Genomic DNA, 19037 nt, shown 5'->3' with positions numbered 1-19037 from the left:
TTCAAATAATAAATGGAGCTTAGACAACACAGCAAGCCGAGAATCTATGTTGCCTTCAGCTGCTTTTGTTCTTACGCAAACAGCCTAAGAGGTAGCCAGCAGGACTGTACACGATAGGCAAACCCTTTGAAGCAAGACAAAAACTTGGCTGGAATTCAGGATCTGCCACTGACTAATTGTGTGGCCTTAAGAAAGTCATTTCTTAAGACTTAAAAGACTTATCTGAGTTTGGGGTTCCTCTTATCAACGTGTGACTGGTGCCCCCAATCTGTCCCTAGGCCAACACTCAGGGCTTCTGTGAGGCTTCAGTGAAACAGCCTACAAAAGCAGTGCATATCCTGTTTATGGGCACCCAACAGACTTTCACAGTTAAATCTTCTTTGTGGTCACTCTTTGGCAACCACAGTGAGCTGTGACTCTGACCCATAGCCGGGATTTGAGAGGTATCCCAAAATGTTCCTTGGGAAACCCCATGGCTAATCTTCGAGGCTGGGAAGCTTTGCATGGAAATCTATATTCTTGACAGCAATCCTTACTTTCTACAGGATTCCAGAGTTTCTTAGAAAATGACCAGCCAGGCAGCACGGAAGGAGTGGCTGCTACTTAATCCAAAAGGAAGTCCCACCCAGGGAAGGCCATTCTAGAAGAGATGATTCTGGAAGGATCTCAAATCTAGACCAACAGACTGAGATAAATGTACCGTACTTAAGAACTGTGACCCTCATCTGACCCCACACACAGCACAGCCCCAGTAACCTCACTTTCTCTGCAGGATACAAGCACCAGCAGCTGTGGGATATCAAAAAAGAGACTTCTGGGGTCTAAAGTTACCCTGCATCCAACATGAGAGAAAGAAAACACATTTCTGGGTCTCTGCCTCTTTATGTTTCGCTTCTAAGGAACAAATGTCAACAAGATATAGGATACACTGCTGTGTTTGCCACTAAAATGCAAGGAACATAATTCTACATGAAGCTACACCCGCTTAATTGTGATGCATTAAGTATTACGTTCATTGTTTCTGAAACTGGGTAGAAATGAATAATTTATTTCAGACAAAAGAAACTCTTGAATATGAAATGCCTCATCTTTTAAAATTACAATTTGGAAGACAAGAATGAAAAAATACCCAGAGCCAGTGAACCTTAAACTGCTAATAGAAAACAATGCTTCAACTGTTTCTACTTTGTTTGCAAACATTACATTTTTTAAACATTCTTGAGAATAATCAGGAGGAAAAAAACCACTAGGTTTTCGCCATGTGCACATCCGCTCATGCACAGGGCTTATAGATCCACTACCAGCTTTCTGTGCTGTGTGAACATCCATCCCTTTTTCACTAATGTTCCCTGGTTCACCTAAAATCCACTCCCTGCAGCAGCTCAGGACCTCCTTCTGGAATTTCTTCCCTGCATCTGGTTCCCTTCCTTCTCACAACCCCCAGGACACTTCCTTGCACTCTGCACCCTCTTTCTGGCTCAGGGTCATCTCTGTAACAGACAGCGCGGTGCCTGGCACACAGCAAGCCCCAGGAGAAGGTGAGCTACAGGTACTCGGCAAGCAGTCGAGCAATGATCAGGAGTGAGCTGAGCTGGGGATGATTTCTGGTGTAACCACTGATGTTTCTTTTGCTTTTTTTTTTTTTCACGAGGAGAGATTTAATTCCATTCAGATGACCTACTGCACCTGCTTTATACTAATAAAGGGAGGAAGAAGGGAGTTTGAAGGCTTGTAAAAGAACATATTGGCAATCACTCAGCTCCCACTTCCTGAGCAGTTCCTAAGTGCCAAAGCACACTAAATACTAAGTGTTACCTCCAACAACCCTACAGGCTGGATATTGTTGTCATCCCATTTACAGTCCGAAGACCAAGATGGCTGTCACCTATGTTCCCATCACTGTAGTGAGTGCTGGAATGTGGAATTCAAACCGGCGTGTAACTGGTGGCATGACTTGTTCCAGGGTGCCATTGTCTATAATCTCCTAGGATCATCAGGGCCTCACCCCTGCCCCTCCCTGTACCCTCACTAGACTCTAGAACAGCTAGCTGTACATGGTCTGCCTGGTGAGTTTTCCTGCAAGAGAATGGCTGCCAGGAAGCACCAGCAACAGAAAGGGCAGCATCCCTTTCTGCCTCCTCCTTCCACCAGGAGGTTATTAAAGCAATGTCCTAAATAAGGCAGAAAGCAGCGCGGGTGCTGGGGCTGCAGTGTGGTAACCGCTGGCTGCAGTCTTCCAAGCCCACCTCTCAGCAGTGCCCTGAGGTTTGTGGGCAATGCTTTCAATTAAGACAACTCCCTACATTGAGAACCTTGGAGTTTTTATTTAGACACTCTTGCGAAATGTTCTGAATCGTGTTGAGAATCTGGCATAGAAAATAGCCAACTAAGACAGAGGACTTGGGAGCCAAATGAAGAAATAGTAAATAGAAAGTAAATGAAAAAAATGAGCCCTACATGAAGGTCTCCAATAGACACACCTGTCAAGGAGCCAGAGGTCCACAGGGAAGCTGGGCTAAATACCATCCTTCTTGCAGGGGTACAGTGCTGGCCTGGACAGCCAAAGCCTATGCAGGAGCCATTGTTCACAAGTGAGAAAACGGAAGGACTTGTGAGCCTGGACAGAGGGCAGTGCTGATGCTGGAGTGAGGGTGCCACAGAAAGATAGGCAGGGAGCCACTGCTCCACACTGTCCACAGCTGGGCCGCCAAGGGAAGCCCCTCCGCACCAGCTATATGACTCCCCAACGAGTAACTGTCAGAGGCCGCCTTTCTCTGCCAACCATACCTCCTGGCATCCACAGCACTTTCAGGCCTGGCTCCAGCCTAGTCCATGACACCCTGCCCTCATTCCTGCTTATGTCTGTCTGCCTTGCTGGCATGGTCCACAGGCTGCCCTCATCTGCTCTCCCAGGACCACCCAGCCAGGCCCGGAGAGCCCCATTGTCTGCTCCTCCACCTGTGTAAAGCCAAGTAAACACAGTCCACCCATCAGGATGGAGTGGAACAGATCCAGTGGGGCTGCCTGGAGCTCACCTGGTGGCAATGGGCAAGTGCGGGAACCACTAGCTTTGCTTTAAGGGAGAGCTGTGTGCATCTCTTCCCTCCAAGAGAGACAAGTCCGGGAGGGAAGAGCTTGAACCTGACCCACACTTGCTGAGGCTCACAGCAGTGTGCTTCTGTCCTCATTGTTTACCTCCCCAGAAGGCCCTCTATGATGAGGCTAGAGTCACCCACAGCAGGACCTATGTCCTTCTCTAGTCTAGAAGCACCCGGAGCATCGATTTGCACTTTTAGGACATGAAACTATGTTAAGTTGAACCCTCTGGAATTTGTGCTCTTCTACCACGTTGACCTACACAGATGGCAACTGCAGATGACTCAATCTAAAACCCTCAGCCATGCTGAGGTAAACTGCTAGCACTCTTCCCAACTTTACCAAAACCCAGGCCAAGGCCCTGGCAAAACTAGCTCTCTGCTAGCTCTTCTCCCATTGCTCACCCCCCCCCCCCCCCCCCGGCGCTCCCACCACAGCCAAGAGCCCATCGTTACCAACCTAGACACTCTGTCTTTGCCCATGCTGTTGTTTCTGCCTGAACTGACCTCTCTGGGGACCAACTCCTCTCCACTCTACAAAAGCCAGCTCAAAAATCCACCCCCATTGATCCCTCTCTGGCCCACAACCCCTTCTAGTCAGTTAGTCCTTCCTTAGGGTTACATTTGAGTTATGTACAGAATTCTACTCACTGATCACAACATATTTTGTTTATGCCTATTCCAAAAATTCTAAAAAGAGAATTCTTGGAGGGCAATGAAGAGATCCCACCCCCTGTGAACACTGGACCTCCCACTATGAGCGTAGTAATGAATCTGGTAGGAAAAAAATTCTTTCACACTGAAAACTGAAACTGATCAATTCTTCTCTTCATTCTAAAACATGTAACTACATATTTTACATGTAGTTATACAACATATAATGTAACATACATGTCACATGCATGTGTATGTGCAGTACATGTAATACATGAGATTTATGTGTGTGTATCATATATGTACTGGACATGTAACAGTTTTATATAGCACTAAGTGTACACACCATTTTGTGGACATTTAATGTATGAAAAGCAGCATCAATTGCATTCCTTGTAGAAACAGGCCAGCAGGGCTTTTTAAGCCCATATTTATGAAATGTTTCATTAATCCTATACCTGAAAGATTCAAACTGACTCTTCATGCAGCAGATAGCAGCAAATCAATACTTTGGGAAATCCTTGATAGACCACTAGATTCTTCTCAAACTTAGGAATAGCTGGTGGCATTTTGATGGAAGAAAGAATAACTAGGAAGAAACTCTTTCTACAACTCACAACTGGAAATAATCACCCTTCCCACAATGTAGACATATGATATTACATATTATATATCATATGTAATGTCTGTGTAACAACATTCTCATATTATCTCATATATGTATTTATATATGCATTGCAAAATACATATCACATATAAATACATATAAATGTATATGCATATCATTTATTAAGTGTTCATTAATCTTTTATGTAATTTTTGTACCTAACTTCTCCGGGACATTCTTCCTGCCCTTCCCAGAGGAGAATGCGGGCTCTACCTCTCTTAGACATAAGCTCTCAGTTTCTCACTTGGGCCACAATTTCCTCATATGTGAAATGGAGCTATAAATACTGTTAAGAATTAAACAAGTTATTGCATGTAAAATACCTGTTTATGTTTATGTTTAGAAGTCCCCAAAGCTTCACCTTTTCTGGAGGTGGCTGGCTCTACAGTGTGTGACTGAATGCATGGTACAATGCTAGGATTAAGGATGTGATGCTGTCGCCTTTAAGGGTGGATGCCTGGATGCAACATACTGGGCAGACAGAGGCTTGCTACTGTTATTTACAGTTGCCACTTGCTTGCTTGCTTCTGCTGCCTTCTGCCTGCCATGAACCGCCTCTCCTCTGCGATGCCTCTCTGCTACACCAGTTGCCTTGCAGCCAGCCAATTGTGAGCTGTAACCTCTACAAACTGTGAGCTAAATAAACTTTTCTTTCCTTTAACTTCGAGTGTCAGATATTCTGTCTCAACAATGAGAAAACACCTTGGTTTGAGACAGATACCAAGCACATTGCCTCTTGCAGCTGTCATAATTACTGTTTTTTATTTCTTCTGAATTATCATGGCAGGGGCAGTGATTTCCAAATGGGAGTTCATGTCGAGTTTCAACTTGGTCATTCCCTTTCCCACCAAAATACTACTTACTATACCTAATATCAGAAAGAAAAAAAAACAGTTCCATTGAAGACTGCCCAGAATGTAGAGATCTCCTGGTATCTGCTTCACAGTGTTTATTTGAAACTCACAGGAATAAGGATCAATGGAACATTTCATAAACATAGCTTTGAGAAACCTGCTGGCCTGTTCCTACAAAGAATGCAATCGATGCTTATTTCCATACATTATTAAGTGTACACAAAGTGATAACGTGCCGAGGACATCAGAAATAACAGTGGACACAGTGCTTCTTGGGTGAGTCACAGCAATGCAAAGGGAACTAGCTAGCGCCAGCGTGATGGAAGGCAGGTGAATAGCGTATTAGGTCACCTCAGAGCGGGGCTCAGCTCTGTATCCCTTTCTCTACCACTGTGTAATGCTATTTATATGACAACATGACAAAAAATGGCCCTAGGCACTCTGCTCTACTTTAGAAGTCTTCCATCCCACAATGAAATGAAAAAGAACCCAGAAATTGCGTCTTTGGTTAACATTTCTGCAGTTTCACAGGAATGGTTTTAACAGCGTGCGTGTTCCGGATTTCGGCTGTCAATTAAGAATCCCATGGAATGCAACTCTAAACATTACAATAATAATAAGTACTCGCAAGCCGGCCTGATAACTCAACAGACTAAAGCGCCTGCTTAGGCAGAGCACAAGTGGCCGGGGTTCAATCCCTGGCATGATGCACCGGCCCCATCCACGGGGCGCTCTGAGACAGCGACTGAGACTGGGCTTGGTGATGCACGCCTGTAATCTCAGCTCTCGGGAGGCTGAACATAAGCGGACCACTACGAGTCCAATCTACATAGTGAGGCCCTGTAGACCCTGTCCTAAATACAGGGAAAAAAAATAACAATAAGTATTGGCCTATAGTTAAACTTGAAAGGCCTTCTGTCAGTCATTAAGGGGCAAGCCCAAAAAAGAGAAGGTTGGAATGAAAACAGAAGAGAAAGAACTAAATATTCCTTTCTCAATAAAGAACCCAGCTCCATGTTTAAAACATCATCACATAAAAGCGGAAGGAGCAACCACAGTAAGTGGAGGCAGGAAAACAAAAAGTGAGTCTAAGCTCTTACGCATGTAGGCTGTCTGGCCCTAAGACGGTTGTTCCACCACTCTGAGCTCAGGTTCACTTCTCAAAACTCAAAGTGCACAGTACCTATCTTTTAGTATGGTGAGGACCTAAAAGAAGCCATGCTTCAGAATGTCCACCCAACAGGAGCTCCCCAGAGCAACTCCTCCTCCTCCTCCTCCTCCTCCTCCTCCTCCTCCTCACCGGCCTCTCTTTAAAAACAATGGAGGTTTGGAGAATGCACCACTCTGGGATGGCCAGAGTCCCTGCCAGAACCCAAAAGTAGGCCATTTGACCAAATGATTAAAAGTCTGTCGTATGCTAATGTGTGCGCAGGGTGGACCTTGGTCCGATTTAGTAGGAGTAAATTGCAATTGATTTTCAAAGAAATTGCTTGTTTTTTCCCTTCCTCAGCTGTGTCACCGTCTCTCACACACAGCTGCCTTTGTCACAGCCAGGAACAACTGAAACACATGTCAAGGAAGCTCTTTCTGAGGCAAAACGCTTGAAATACAGACATCTGCACTATTTTATGTACACTATAAATACACACCCCCATAAGCAGCTGATATACAGATATATCTCAACCTGTGTGTGTGCACACACATGTCTATGGCTGCTTTAGAGGACTTGCATTTAGAAACAGTTCTACGACCAGGGTCACATTTTTCTGTATGTTTTGCAAATCCCTCTGCATTGGAAAGCTAACCTGAACCATTTTGATTTCTTCAACAACCCGGTATTTGAAGAAAAATCATGAATGATCCCATCCTTAAAAATCCTCTCTTCAAATACTGTGCAAGCCTGTCTGTGTAAATCCTGGCTGTGAGAGAAAACCTGGGTACAAGATCACAGAAGATTAAAAAAATCATAATAATAAAGGTTAACAATGACTGCTTTCACCCTTAATTTCTGATATGGCGATAGACCCTCTTAGAACATTAATTAGAATGGAAAGAGAGATGAAAGACATGCCCAAGGGACATAATAAATTAGCCCCTTATGCAAATTATCCATTCGTTTTCATCACTGACCCAGCTAGGCGAGTCTCTAAATTACGGGAAGTGGTTAGTTTAACAAAAAAATTCCAGTTAGAAGATTAATTTTTTTTTTTAATCTGAGGGCTGGGAGGATAACTTAAAGCAACAAATAATTTCTCATTTTTCCTTGCAGACAACTCTGAAGGAGGACAAAAAAATATGAAAATTAATCTTCCAGCTACTGGTTCCTGCTGATACAAACCTATTAATTAAACCTGTTCTGAAACAATGGACCACAACCCCCTCAAGTGAGGTGTTCGTGTCACTGTGTGACACAGCTGTGGTGTTCATGTCACTGTGTCACCAAGAGAGGAAAGACATGTCTCCCAAAGAGGCACAGATGCGACTAGGTGAGGGGCAACTGAAAGGAGGTGGGGAAATGCCAAGATATGAGGAGTTTCAAATAGCAATTTAAAAACAAGCTCACACCTAATTTTACTTGTCATCACTGTCCTAGACAATTTATGTTTCACTGTCCTATAAATTTATGGAACTCTCACTTTTCTTATCAGTGAAATAGGGGACTGAACTAGAATGACCTCCAAAAGCCCTACCACATCCACCATCCGAGGATGTTTGCTTATCCTCGTACACACAAGGCACTTGCAGTAATTTAATTTATTTAAATATAATCACAAGGTGTGTGTTTTGTCAGTGAATTCACTCCTAGCTTCATTTTCTCCTTCCTATTCTCATTTTCTCCTTTTGCCTGTTTTTCTTCACTTCCTGTTTTTTACTCTATCTTAGCCATGTATTCAGAGAAGACACCTTAAATACATTCAAGTTCAAAGTAAGGCATACATTGAAGAAATCATCCTTTATAAATGTTATTGTGAAAGATATATATGCCAGGAATTTCCTTGGCATGAAGAAAATGCTACAAGAAAAACAGTAAGTTCTAGAATAATACAAGACTCAATATATACAACCTTTTAAGAAAGGGAAAACCTGTTAAATATCTTGATGCATGGGACATGCTGTAAAAGGACAGAGGACTCTCAGGCTAGGCAAATATCAGCTCAAGGTCACTTTACTAGGTAGGAGTCAAACAAAAAGAAAAACACAGTGTGCTCCTGACTCCTGAACCAGCATGCTACCGCCCAAACGAGCCCCATTTGACGCCTTCTCTTAAGCATTTGATACTGTGTCCCAGGAAACAAAAAACAAAACAAAACAAAAGAGTATCCTTTGGCATCAACAAGCTTTGAAATTAAGGGATGGCAGAAAGAAACACTTCAGAGGACTGAGGGGAAGGAAGGAGGACAGACATATTGGCAATAAATAATTCTGCACCTTGTAACAATCTTCAGTTCATGCAATTACCTGTCACTCACCAATGTTTTATCTCCCTTTTTCTGGTAACAGGACCTACAATGCAGTTACTATGCAAAATATCTGATGGTCTCCCCTTCACAGTCTTTGCTGGAATAGTTAGGCCTTTGCTCTAAGTAGCTACTAGAATGTCCTACTGGGTTTTTTTTTTTTTTTTTTTTTTTTTTTCATGAGACTTCTTGAGTTGACATTAATAAGAAAATGTTGTGTTCAGGAAACGATCAGTGAAATAGAAAGACAGGCAAGTGATAGAGTACATGGACACTGGGAGCCAGTTCTTGGGAGGGGAAAGAAAATCTGTGCGTGTGTGTGTGTGTGTGTGTGTGTGTGTGTGTGTGTATGCATGCATCTTCACATCTAAAGAAAAAACTGAAAAGACTCATGTGTATATTTACAGTGATTATTTTTTCTTTTTCATCCTGTATGTAATTTCATGCTGCTGTACAATAAAAGTGGATGCTGAGGGACAGGAGAGGAAGAAAAAAAAAAAAAACCAAAAGTAGTGGTCTGTGAAAGTGAAATGTAAGTGTACTTAGCAGAGCCTTTGGAGATGGAAGCCGCTCCCAGGTTTAAGGTTTGCCCTTCTCAGGGAGCAGTAATTCTTCTGCCATAAGGGGTGCTGGGAAAAAGATTTATGGGGTGAGGCTGAAGGAACGGGAATCAGTGAAGCTGAGAAAGGAAAGCTGATCACAAGAATCCTTAAGCACAGTAAGAGCTCTAGCAGGGTGTTCGCCCGCTGCAACAAACTCACCTCCAACCATAGAGCCAAAGGACAAGGGCCTGAAGCAGTGGGAGGGCATCACACAGGAAACAGGGGAGCCCTTCCCCAGAGAGTAGTTAAGCCTCTCCCTGTGTCATTAGAAGCAGGGCTTTCCTCCAGGGTCTTATCGATGGAAGGCAGATTTTTCATTTCTTGTTCAAGTTAGTTTATGATCAGCCTTCCCAAAGGCTCAGCAAGCCCTAAGACTGGTATTCCATGATCAGGAAATACGATCTGCTGAGAAGAGGCCCTGTCTCAGAGTCAGAACAGAGCCAACAGCCAGCATAGCCTCAGTACGTTAAAAATGACCAAGATTTATCAAGCACCTTGAGTTCACAAGAACCTATAAAGTAGGTGTCATCTTTACCCCAGTTTTATATCCAAGATAGCTGAGACAATGAACCCAAATGGCCAGCTCAAGACAAAGGGAGTGGCACAGGTGAGGGTCACCAGGGTGAGTGGAATATATCCCTCTTCTACCACCAGTGTGTACAAAAGGCAGCAGCAGAAAGCTGCCCAGAGCACCAGTGGATCAGTACCCGAGCCAACACATGGTGGCCGGGATGTGATACCATATGGAGCAGTAAAGGTCTGTAAAGGAAGACCTGTGTCAGAAGGTTCCAGTGTGGTCCCAAGGAACCAACATAAGATCTGGCAGTGAGAAGGTCAGATGGGACCAGAAGAAACTAGAAACAAGAGCGGGGGTGTCAGTTTTAAATGTGAGACAATTTGGATCACTCGGACTAGAAAAAGGGGGACAATACAAAAGGGCAGGAAGTGCTGTGAAAAAGTGAGACTGGTGGAAAGGATGGTGATGACTCCCAGTTTATTACAGAGATCATGAGGAAAATGACAGTACCATTATATAAGATGGAAGGGCCGGGGAAATGGCTCAGTAGAATAAGCACTTTCCTGGCAAATGCAAGGGCCTGAGTTCAATCCCTGGTTCCACAAAAAAAAAAAAAAAAAAAAAAAAGAGTAATACATAAGATGGAAAATCAGAAAGAGGGAGTATGTGGAGAAAAAGACAGTGAAATCTATTTTGGACATGCTGAGTTGGGGGTTACTGAGATACATGTGTTGCCCAGAACTCAGATGAAAATAATGGTATAAAGCTCAAGTAAGGCTAGAGAAGGAGAGAAGGCTTTGAGTAAACATAGTGGCTGAGGTCCCAGGGATGGATGAAGTTCAGGCAGAGAGGATGTAGCAGAGAGAAGCCAGTGGGCCTCCTCTAAGCAGTGTCCAGGCAAAGGTTCCCAAGGCTACCCTCAGCAATGTGATGCTGGCCAAATGACCTCCCCTCTCTATGCTGGGAGTCTGTAAAAGCAGAAGGTTGGACTATGGTCTCTAAGGTCACTTCTCTGGCATTCAACCACTAATGGGTGATGGGATGTCACCTCTGAATCAAGAAAGATGATTGGTGCTGAGCAGACACCAGCATGATAGGCCAGTCTCTGTCTTTCCAGTGGGGACATAGACACTTTATGAGTCCTCTTAAGATGCCATGATTAGCGCCTATCAAAACCGCAAGAGCACAAGGCAGCATGGGAAAGTCCTGATGGAAGTGCTTGCCTGGGTGAATTCCAAAAAAGCCCACCAAGATAAAACTTGATCAACATCTTAGAGAAGTAAGAAAATTTTCCCAGGCCAGTGCAAGGCCATGTGCAAAGGGTGAGGAAAGTGAACATTCATGGACCAGTTGGAGAATTATTGCCCCCACATAGCAGGAGTGGACGGGGCGTGGGGCTTTAAGAAGGGAGGCAGCAGGGCCAGTCTGGGCAGGGTATCCTTGGCCTGCTAAGGAACACGCCGCATGCCAGAGTCAACAAGGAACCTAAGGAGGTCTCATATGTAGGAGCACAACAATAGCTGCTTCCAAGAGCGGGTTATAAAGACAAAGATCAGCACATCCCTAACAAGTAGTATGGTCAAGTCTTTCTCTCTCAGCCTGCAGGATGTCCCAACAACATGCAAAGCTATCAATAAAGTGGTTTAAACAGTAACATAAACATGATGCTACATTAAACTAGAAATGCCCAATGTGGCTAATCCTTCACAACATCATTCAGAAGAGGGGACCAGACTTACAAGAGCTCAGGCACATCTCATCCGAAGCAAACCATTTCTAATTTCTTGGCTATCAGTGTCAACATCCTAAGGCTTCCAAAAAGGTCTACAGCACCTAGGACTTGGTAGGGAAGTGATGACAGGGACAGAGCATTGGAGGGCATCTTTCACCACAGTAGACTGAGGACACTAATCCTGACGCTTCCCTTTAGTGACAGTCTTTCCATCTGATTCTTAGAGGGCGTCCTCCGCTTAGACTCTGTGTGCTAAAAGCCTGGCATCTGTTGACTCTTCTCTACAAAATCCAATCTTGCAATCAATACTCTGCAACCTTGGAGCCCTCTTTTTCTCTTGTTGCCAAGAGGGGCTTCTGGGTTCCCTCCTCTCGCAGGCTTCTCTTGCACCCACTACACTTTTAAATTTTCTCACTGCTTTATTTGCCCCTTCTGCAGAGTGGAAAAAAAAAAAAAAAAAAACTGTCAACAGGCTCATCATCCTTTTAGGTCACTATTTACTTCTTGCTGTTGCTTGTACTTTTGCAAAGGAAAAGAGAAGCTGATCAGTGGCTAAGGAGGCCTAGGGGCTGTGGTGGGTGTGGCAGAGGTTCTGCCCCACACCCTGGCTTCGGGCCTGAGCTGCCCAGCTCCCACACAGCTCTGCCCTCAGGCTCCCAGGAGACTTTTCTGCATTCCTCCCACCACTCAAACATCCTCCGGCACCAGTTTACTTTTGCCTTTGTATATTTCATGTTCCAGACCCTGGAAAACCACACTGGCACCAAGCAGGACTAAAGGAACCCCCTTGAGCCCAAGTTAGCAAGCTTTCCAAGCCAAAGGCTTCTGCTATCAAGTTTCCACAAGACTGGGCCCCCTAACCTCCCATCCACCTTCGAGCCTGACCAGGCTGCTCCACTTGGCTTCTGCAATTTAGGCTCCACAACCAATGTCCGTTTTTGGATAACACATTATTTTTGTTCCCTTCTTTGTTCCCACCAGGCCAAAGATAATTCCTCAACGTGGTCTTTGCTCTGGTTAGCCAGTTAACAATGGCAAAGAGCAGTGGGTTTGAGGAATCCAAAGAAAATGGAAACACAATGTCAAACATGTCAGTGGGAGGAGTCAGCTCACACTTAATGTATATGGATAAACACATTCTTCCCACTGAGCAGAGAAACCCAAATATGGACTGGTTGCTATCACATCTGTGAAATGCTGGTTCTTCTGGCTTTCTCAGATTTTCATGGCAGAAGAGATGTTCTAGAAACTTACATTTGTACTACGAAATGCAACATTTATCATCTCTGTCTCTCTGTCCTTCTCCATCCTAGAAAGGCCAAACTGGATAATATGCATTATTCAATGACTTAAAACCTCTCAAGGCTCCATTTGGCTGTACTATACCCACTTAAGGAACACAGACACTGTCAAGAGGTCAAAGCTCGTTAGTGCTGGAACCTAAATTCAATGCCCTTGAGATATAAAATGGAGCCCCAGACAAGGGCTTCCTGACTCTGCTTAATTCATTGTGACTTCTGTGTTCTTGGCAGGAGGTCTCACAAACCTAAGATCGTCTTTTGCTGTGAAAAGATCCCTAGCTGAGACCAGGGGCCAATAACGGAATGAGTGAAATTTGCTCCATGCAAAGATTCATGAGTCATCTCCACTACTAAAAAAAGAAATTCAGAGAAGCCAATGGTACCCACTTTGAGAGCAGAAACAAAGATAAGAATCAGAAAAGCAATGCAGGAGCACAGGGGAACGTTCTGGAGATGACCTCAGTCTTCCTTCAGAACCGTGGAGCGCTATTTACTCCAAGGAAGTAAATAACCTAGAGAGGGAAGCTGAGTCTTCAAGGACCCTGATTCACACCAGCTCTGAAACGGCCCCTCCTCCTTGCCTGCTTCTGACTTCTCACCCTGCATAAGAAGCTTCATACCTTTCCAGCCACCAGAGAAGACTGGGCAGTGACACTCCCAGGAGGGAGGCAACAGGCAGGAGTCATCACCCTTTTAAAACCTTCAGATTCATGGTGCCCAACTGGCCACAGCCTACCTTAGTTCCTACAAACAAAACACAGATGATCATAAACTCGTCTGCATACCTCTCCTCCACTGAGCCACTGGGACCATTAGGAGGGGTCCATCAGCATTATTCAGGGAACATGAATGCTTCTGATGATAAATTATCTGTACCTTTATATTAACACAGAGAGAGAGAGAGAGAGAGAGAGAGAGAGAGAGAGAGAGAGAGTTTTCTTTTAAACTAAATGACAAAATCATGCAGCAGAGTGTTTCTCAAGTATGATGCACCTATGGATGCTTCAATCACATCTTGTCATAAACGCAGATTCTGATTTCTGTAGGTCAGGAAAGTAGCCTGAGATTTCACACTTCTAAATAACCCCCTGGATCTGTCAACGATACTAACCACACTCCAAGTAAAAAAAGGTAGATGTTTATAAGGCCTAGAGTCAAATAAATTTGGGTTTCAATTCCACTGTATCTTTCAGGACCTTGACAATCTCAGGCGGCTGGTTTTCTAACTTCACTATCTCCTCACCTCTACAATGGAAATAATAACATCATAAAGCACTTGATGATTGCATAATCTAATGGTGCAAAGCTCTTAAAGGCAATGCACAGCATACAGTAAGAGCTTAATAAATATCAGGGGCTGACTGTCTAAAATTCATGAGGCAGAGATGACAACTGACTTAGTGCCAAAACCACAACAACCAGAACACAGTAGGTGCTCCATGAGGGTCAGCGAATGAACGTATAACACATTCACATACAATATCAGCATTTTGCATTCCCTTGGTTCTGTGGTTTTTCTGCAGAAAAATATAAAGCATTTAGAACACTAGAATTATCAGTAGCAAACCAAAGAGCGGAATCAAATTCAATGTTTTAACCACCACGTTTAACCACCAAGAAATGTAATTTGTGGCAGCTATATACATTTGAGAAAATGTCTTGACTGTAAATAAATAAAGACAACTTCAGTCAGGAATCTGTATGTCATTAAGAGAAATTACTGCCTGGCTCATTATTTATGGGCTGTCCGAATGCAGATGCTATGAAAACCTTGATTCTAAAACTAAACTCACTACCAAAGCAAACAGAGAACTCCAGAGACAAAAGACACCATGGGAAGCAAAACTACATTCTAAAGAGCCACTCAGTACCTTCTCTCAGAAATGCGCACACCTGCCCAGGAAAAATTAGAAACAGAAAAATTAACAAATGGGAAAGTTTCATATTTAAATAAAAGGCAAACGAGTCCAACCAAAATTCTTCAACAATCTAAGATGACTTCTGTCCCCTAAAGAGAGTGGCATCATGAGAACAGATCTCATTCCAGAGGAGCACTGGGTAAGAAATGCAGCAACAAGAGAATACGATTGCCACCTACAGACAGAAATGGCATTCCCTTTGCCAAGGGTTGGCCAATCATATTTTAATGTGAAAAAGAAATTCAACCAAGTCACCTCCCTGCAACCTCTCCCCAAGCACTACACCCATTACTTCATTTGGAATTACTTTTAAATCGTACAATCAGCATTAGGCGTTATGTTCCTTCCTTATCGTCATCTTTATCTCTAATTTCCCAGAAACACTATACTATTCAACTGTCTACTTACACACCACTTGCAAGCCAAAGAGAAGCAAGCCAATGAATTTCAAGCTAGCAAAGGCATCCAAGTAAAAATGGAAATCTGCTTACCTGATATAAATGGGACCACCCTGAATATATCTGACAGTCTGCTGTTAACTGGTTCATATGGGGAATCTTCGAGCAAGTCATTTCCTACAACAGAAAGATTAGGCTCAGATCTGAAAAATAGATGCATTTCTGCTCAAGCTGAATTCTCATTAAGATTGCACAACAAAAGGATAATAAAATTTTCCAAGACTTCAAATGCATGTATTTGGTTGAGTTTTTTCATTTTTTTCCATTTCTCTACCTCTGTTGTCTTTGTTCTCCCCAGAGTGCCATGAAAACATTGGAGAAAATCCTAGCCTGTTTCTTGCCAGAAAACTCTCCCACACTGCAAAGAACTGAAATCAGAGAGCTAAGTGCCAATGACACTTCAAGCCTAACTGGCCTCCAAGAGCCAATGGAAGAAAGGTGACCTAGGAGAGCCCCCACATTTGTATGCTCCCCAAATGTGGCACGCAGCCAGAAAACAAGTATCCTGGTCATTAACTGAGTCCATCTCGGAGACAGATTTTCATGAATACAGATTCTGCAGGAAGTTGTAACTGGAAGATCAAATCTCTGCATTACAATTTTTCAGGATAGCATCAGTGAATTATTAATACACAGGATTTTGTGCCAGATTTACAAACACAAGCCACCCTGGCACATGCTTACCTAAAATTCTCCTTAGAATGAGTGATTGGGACAAGTGATCCTTCTCTCCCTGAGCTACTTGTGTGTTAACCAAAGTTGAGACCCAGCAGCTGCTTCAAAACTCAGCTAATCTAAAATGGCAAATGGCTTTAATCCAGTTTGAGAGGGGTAAAGATAGAATGGACTGCCCTGAACCTTTTAGAGTCCTTTTCCCCCTGTCAGAGAACAAGGTAGAAAAGAAGAAGGAGGGGGACTGGCAAAATGCAGGGGATGCCATCTTACGAGTGGTCTGCAAAGCCAGCTAGAGTTTCAGGTTGGCTCTCTCTGGAGACAAGCTGCGGGTTTCTCAGGTGGCTTTCAATGGGTCCCTACTGGGATGTTCTGATCAGATTTCCAAAAGGCCAGAGGGGTCCCAGGACTGCCCCCCACCTCCTCTTGGGTTTTCCAACAAGCAGGGCAACAGTGCTGCTCAGCCTCAGCAAACACCAGCTGCTGCTGCCCCTGGGGGCCAATGAAAGGTCCTCATTCCGCAGCTGGGGCGAACTGAGTGCAGGAGGAGCTCAGCCAGCCGAGGACCAGGGGAATCCTGCCTTCCAGAGCCAAAGGCAGCGGCGGCAGGAGGTGGGCGCGTACCCTGCAGGCTCTGGTACATGCTCCAGTAGATGCGCAAGCAATTCTTCTCCTTTTTCATGCCCCGCTTGCAGCGGCAGTTGTAGAGCGACTTCTGCTTCAAGGCTTCCATGGCGCTGCGGCACTCATCCTTGGCCTCGAGGCCCGATGCCAGGCTGAAGTTGGTCTCCTTGCCCGCCACGCACTGCCTCAACGTGCGGTACTTAGTGCTGCAGCTCTGCTCCTTCAGACACTGATCGCTGGCTTTCACGCAGTCCAGGCGGTCCCCGCCGCTCACCTCAGCGGACAGAAGCAAGTCTGCGGGGTGGAGGGGTAGAAGCCAGAGTGAGGCCAGACATGGATCCCAGTGCCCTAAACTAGCCCTGCGCTCTGGGAAGGGAGCGGGTCCACTTTCTGCTCATCAGAGTTCATTTTCCCGCCCACGGAACTCCGGGCCAGAATCCGCAGAGGTGCCCGGAACTCAGCCCGCGGGTGTGGCGGGGTCTACCCTACAGACTTCCGCGCCCACCGCGCCCACCGCCTTCGCTGCCCTCGGGCAGCGCAGCCCAGCGGCGGCCCCGCCTCCCCGCGCACCCAGGGCTGCAGCTGCCGGCTTCTCTCTTCTCGTCCCGGCCCGGCTGCAGCCCGAGGGCGCTCTGCGCGGAAGCTTGGAGGCGAGTTGCGAGCAGGACAAGAGGCGGGCGGGCAGCTGTCCGCAGTGTGCCCGGCGGGAGAGCCGAGACGTTATTCAAAGAAAAGTTTTCCCTTCGAAGTTTGCTCTTTCTGTCCAGTGTGCGCCCAACTCCACCTGCCCACGCGCCTCCTCTACCTCCTCCGGCTCGAAAGGGGAGCCAGGCCTGGGGCCAGAGGGTGCACACTCACTCGCTATCCGCCAGTCGGGGTTAGGCAAAGCCACAGCAAATAAAAACCAAGCTTGAAGCACTCCAGGCAGTGCCGCGCGGTCGCCGATTCCTGAGCCCAGGCATTCAGGATCTCGTTCCCCAAAACGAAACTTCCTTCCCCCACATCCACCGCACTCGCGCCGCAATTTTTTGAAAGGGGGAGGGGGACACCCTTGGAAAAGACTCAGTGGGTACGAAAATCCTTGGAGGCCTCGACTTACCCAGGAGCGGCAGCGCGAAGTACAGGGTCGCCAAGAGCATGTTGCCGGCGCGCGGCTGGTCCCCGCCCCCCCCCCTAAAAAAAATCCCGAGTTCCTGCAAGGTCTCTCCGAGGGAGCTCAGCATGCAGCGATCCCCCGATGGCTGCAATTCTCTGGTAGCCTAAAGTTCAGCTCCATCCAGTGCGAAGAGAAATCCCAGCCGGTCCGCTGCCGTCACCACCCGCAACTCAGCTCAGAGAGGGCGTGAGGGCAGGAGGCGGTTTCGCTGTTAGGGGTTCAGGTCCGACCCAACCTGGAAGGGAGAAGGCGCTTTAAAATGAGAGCCCAGAGCCTTGAAACCTCCGCCCCCAGCAGCCCGATCCCCTCCCTCGCCCCTGCTTTGGGGGACTTTACAACGCCGGGTGAAGACCCACCCCCACCCGCGTCGGGGCGCTGGGAATGCATGTGCGCGTACGGAGAGGAGGGGCGGCTAAACGGGCTGCAGCGGGCTGCAGAGGTCAGACGCAGGCTCTCAAAGTCCAAGGGGGGTGTCTGTCGGTTACAAACCAAGAGGCTGAAGGCAAGCAAATAAAAAATCAATATTACTTTTCGAGCGCCGCGAGCGGAGGCAGCAGCTGTCCGGAGTCGAGCCCTCGGCGACGGCGGCGGCAGCGGCGGCGGTGACGGAGGGTGCTAAGGCTTGCTAGCCAGTTCCGGCGTGGAAAGAGCCCCTTCTCCCGGGAAGTTAGCCGCCCCCTCCTCTTGCCCGTGAGCCAGCTCGTTCGCTAGCTCCGCAGCCGGCCCTCCGCATCCAAACCACCAATCGCTACACCCGGTGGCCGACACCCCCCCACCCCCTACCCCCTAAGCTCGCCTTCTTTCCCAGGCAGTCGGGCGAGAGGGAACCTACGTCCCGGCAGTGGCTGGAACGCCGCTCTTGCGCCCCTATGCACTGTGCGCCCTGCACTCCTTCGCCCAAGCGCCGGAGACTCGGCGCCTTCACACTACAGCTCGGCTGCAGCACCCGCGCACCCCAGCAGGTGCAGCCTTAGCGCCTCAAGAGCCCCTCCTCCGGGGACCCAAAGTTGGCCTAGAAGATGGAAAAGGGTGTCTGGGACAAGGGAGAGGGAGAACGGCTGTGGATTTCCAAACAGTACGAGAAAACTCCAAAGGCCACCGGCCTGGACTCCACCGACCGCATCCAACTGCGTTGAGGAGCCAGTTTATTCATTCATTCATTCATTCATTCATTCATTCATTCATTCATTCATCCATTGCATTCTTTGGAAGTAGTGTGTCCTGCTCCGTCGTTTCCTCTTCCTCGTCCTCCTCTGTCCAGAGTGACATTCTGTGTACTAGGAAAAAATGATGCAGTAATCTTCTACAGCCCCTAGGGCTCAGTTAGC

At 46.3% G+C, this 19037-nt stretch overlaps 1 protein-coding gene across 2 annotated transcripts in view; it reads right to left on the bottom strand.

The window, feature by feature from the left end:
- The window catches only part of Gfra1 (GDNF family receptor alpha 1), a 216957-nt gene extending 198344 nt beyond the window's left edge, over positions 1–18613 (bottom strand). The window contains exons 1-4 of one of the 2 annotated variants that reach the window (XM_004647542.2): positions 18238–18613; positions 17653–17944; positions 16554–16847; positions 15291–15374 (exon numbers count right to left, since the gene is read on the bottom strand). In XM_004647542.2, coding sequence (XP_004647599.2) covers positions 15291–15374; positions 16554–16847; positions 17653–17776 — 502 coding nt within the window. In that variant the 5' untranslated portion in view covers positions 17777–17944; positions 18238–18613. Of the gene's footprint in view, positions 1–15290; positions 15375–16553; positions 16848–17652; positions 17945–18065; positions 18133–18237 lie in introns of those variants that run through there. The other variant, XM_023707786.1, reaches the window with a different exon arrangement.
- Between the last annotated feature and the right edge of the window lie 424 nt (positions 18614–19037).

The sequence above is a fragment of the Octodon degus genome, unplaced genomic scaffold (genome assembly GCF_000260255.1).
Source record: "Octodon degus isolate 3935 unplaced genomic scaffold, OctDeg1.0 scaffold00311, whole genome shotgun sequence".
Classification (NCBI taxonomy): domain Eukaryota; kingdom Metazoa; phylum Chordata; class Mammalia; order Rodentia; family Octodontidae; genus Octodon; species Octodon degus.
Note: the sequence above shows the minus strand (reverse complement) of the source record. Positions and strands in the feature narration are given on the sequence as shown.